We start from the raw sequence: 2,473 nt of genomic DNA, 5'->3' as shown, positions 1-2,473 counted from the left end.
CGCCCCCCCCCCGCCCCGGCCTCGGGCATTTAGGAGTGTGGCCTCAGGAAGGGCACGGCCATCGGGCTTGGCAGAGGGCATGGGGGACCTCCTGCGAGCCCCCCAAGCTGTAACGGGGAGGGACGTGATGCCCTGGCACAACGAGGGGGCATCGCGGGGTGCGGTGCTGGGACATGGCAGGGGGAGCAGGTGTCATAGGAGGCAGAAAGCCACCCCACCCCCCGCCCCGTCGGCCGGGTCGGCCTGAAAGCAGCGCAGGATGAACGTCTTGGCTTTGTCCGACATGGACTCGGGCACCTCCGGGTGCATCTTGAACATGCCCACCTAGAGGGGAGGCACTCGTGGGGCTGAAAAGGGACCGGCCACCCCGGGGGGGGGGGGGGGCTTCTGGTTTTTCCCCCCATCCCCTGCCCAACCCCATGGGTACCTTGAACATCGCAGCCTGGGGGCTGCCCAGCTCATAGAAGGGGGGCTTGCCCGTGGCCATCTCGATGATGGTGCAGCCCAAGGACCAGATATCTGCTGGCTTCCCATAGCCCCACGGCCCCTGGTCGATGATTTCCGGGGCCATGTACTGCAGGGTGCCTGGGGAGAGGAAGAGGAGGGGTGAGAGGAGCCTGTATCCATCACCCAAACTCCCCCCCCGGTGGGTCCTCCTTCTCCCCATGCCGGGTGCAAGGATGCGGACCCCAGCATCGCCTGGTCCTCGGCATCCCACCACCCCCAGCCCCGGGCTGCCCTTACCCGCGAAGGTCTCGGCGCTGGGGCTGATGCCCGCCAGCCGCTTGGAAGTACCGAAGTCAGAGATTTTCAGCACCCCGCTGTACGTGTTGATGAGGATGTTGGAGGATAGGATGTTGTCTCCCTGGTGAGGGCACCCCGGGGGGGGGGGGGGGGGGGGGCCCCCCCAAAAAAAAAAAAAACCAAGCCACAAAATGCTCCTGGAGCTTGAGCAGGGTCTTTGGGCATGGAGGGGCAGCTCCTGGCTCCCTGGTGCCCCTTGAGATGAGGGGGTCAGGCCTCGTGCCCCCAGGATGGGTGATGCCCCCCACCCCCTCACCTTGATGTCGCGGTGCACGATGTGGTTATCGTGGAGGTAGCTGAGCCCGTCGAGGATCTGGCGGGTGTAGAAGACGATGGTGGGTTCGTTGTCCTTCAGGGGTCCCCACTTGGAGCGCAGCAGGGACGAGAGGCTCCCTGGAGAGGGGGCACGGGGAGGGGGGGGGCAGCAACCCCGTTTAGACCCCACATATGGCCACGTGTCCCCCTTTGACCCCCAAATCCCATCCCCAGCGCTGCCCACCTCCCGGCACCTCCTCCATGAAGATCTTGATGAAGCCATCCTGGCTGACGGAGCCCAGGTACTGCACGATGTTCCTGTGCCGCAGGCGCTTGTGCAAGGCGATCTCCTCGTGCAAGGGCTGTGAGTACCTGCGCGGCGGGACACTGGGGTGAGGGGCTGCCCAGGGTCCCCCCGGGACCCCCCAGCACGGCACCTACCGGCTGTCCCGCTCCGGGATCTCCTTGATAGCGATACGCACTTGGTTGCTGAGGCAGCGCCCGGCGTAGACGACCCCGTATGTCCCCCTGCCCAGGACCACCCGGTCCCCCGCCTCCGAGTACTCGTAGCTGTACTGCGGGCAGAGATGCGGGGTGGCAGCTTGTGCCACCCGGCGCCCCGTGTCACCCCACGTCACCCCGTGTCCCCATCTCACCTCCAGGATGGGCTGCGTGGGGCTGGGCACCTCCTCGCCACCCGCCGCCTGCTTGGCCAGGAGGGACTGGATCCGGTCGCAGAACCTGCCGGCGGGAGGATGACGGTCCTGAGCCCCGGTGAGGATGCTGGGGACCCGGCCACAGAGGGGCTCCTGCTCCCCCTCCCAGTCTGTCCCCCACCAGTGGCATAGGGGCGGTCTGTGCCACCCTGCTTTGTGGGACCCAGCTGCAGGGGTTGGGTCCCTAGGAACCCCCTTTCTCCCAAAATTAAGGTAGGGAAGAAATAGCATGCTCCCACCCCTCCCCGCTCACCAGGGCAGCGACTGGGCGTCCCCCATGCCCCCCGGCACAATGTGGGGGTCCCCGTGCCCCCCATCCCTCTGCTCACCACTGGCAGTGCTGCTGAGAGGGGAAGTAGAGCTGGAAATCCTCCTCCGCGTGCGTCACGTAGAGGAAGCAGCCCCGTTCGTCGCACTTGCAGATGCTGGAGAGAGAGGACCCCCCGCCCCGTCAGCGCTGGGGCTGATGCTGCCCACGGGGCAGGCAGAGGGGCTGCGGGCACACGGGGGGCAGCCTCGGTCCTGCCGGCAAGGGGACTGGGGACACGCTCACCTGACACCCCGGATGGCCGTGGCCGCAAAGGTCCAGCTCGATGGCGCTTTCTGCGGAAGGGGCAGGTGAGGAGGGGGTCGGTGGGGACCCCCCATCCCCCCCCCATCCCCATCCCTACCTCCTCCGTTGGTTAGACGAGAGAAAG

General features: G+C 66.9%; 1 protein-coding gene across 1 annotated transcript in view; it reads right to left on the bottom strand.

Moving 5' to 3' along the window:
• The window catches only part of MAP3K6 (mitogen-activated protein kinase kinase kinase 6), a 10,084-nt gene that overhangs the window by 1,476 nt on the left and 6,135 nt on the right, over positions 1-2,473 (bottom strand). The window contains exons 11-19 of the mRNA XM_009276266.1: positions 2,329-2,378; positions 2,105-2,200; positions 1,716-1,800; positions 1,501-1,634; positions 1,304-1,431; positions 1,061-1,197; positions 745-865; positions 428-585; positions 214-324 (exon numbers count right to left, since the gene is read on the bottom strand). Of these exons, the coding sequence (XP_009274541.1) occupies positions 214-324; positions 428-585; positions 745-865; positions 1,061-1,197; positions 1,304-1,431; positions 1,501-1,634; positions 1,716-1,800; positions 2,105-2,200; positions 2,329-2,378 (1,020 nt within the window). The remainder of the gene's footprint in view (positions 1-213; positions 325-427; positions 586-744; positions 866-1,060; positions 1,198-1,303; positions 1,432-1,500; positions 1,635-1,715; positions 1,801-2,104; positions 2,201-2,328; positions 2,379-2,473) is intronic.

The sequence above is a fragment of the Aptenodytes forsteri genome, unplaced genomic scaffold, assembly GCF_000699145.1.
Source record: "Aptenodytes forsteri isolate BGI_AS27 unplaced genomic scaffold, ASM69914v1 Scaffold321, whole genome shotgun sequence".
Classification (NCBI taxonomy): Eukaryota; Metazoa; Chordata; class Aves; order Sphenisciformes; family Spheniscidae; genus Aptenodytes; species Aptenodytes forsteri.
Note: the sequence above shows the minus strand (reverse complement) of the source record. Positions and strands in the feature narration are given on the sequence as shown.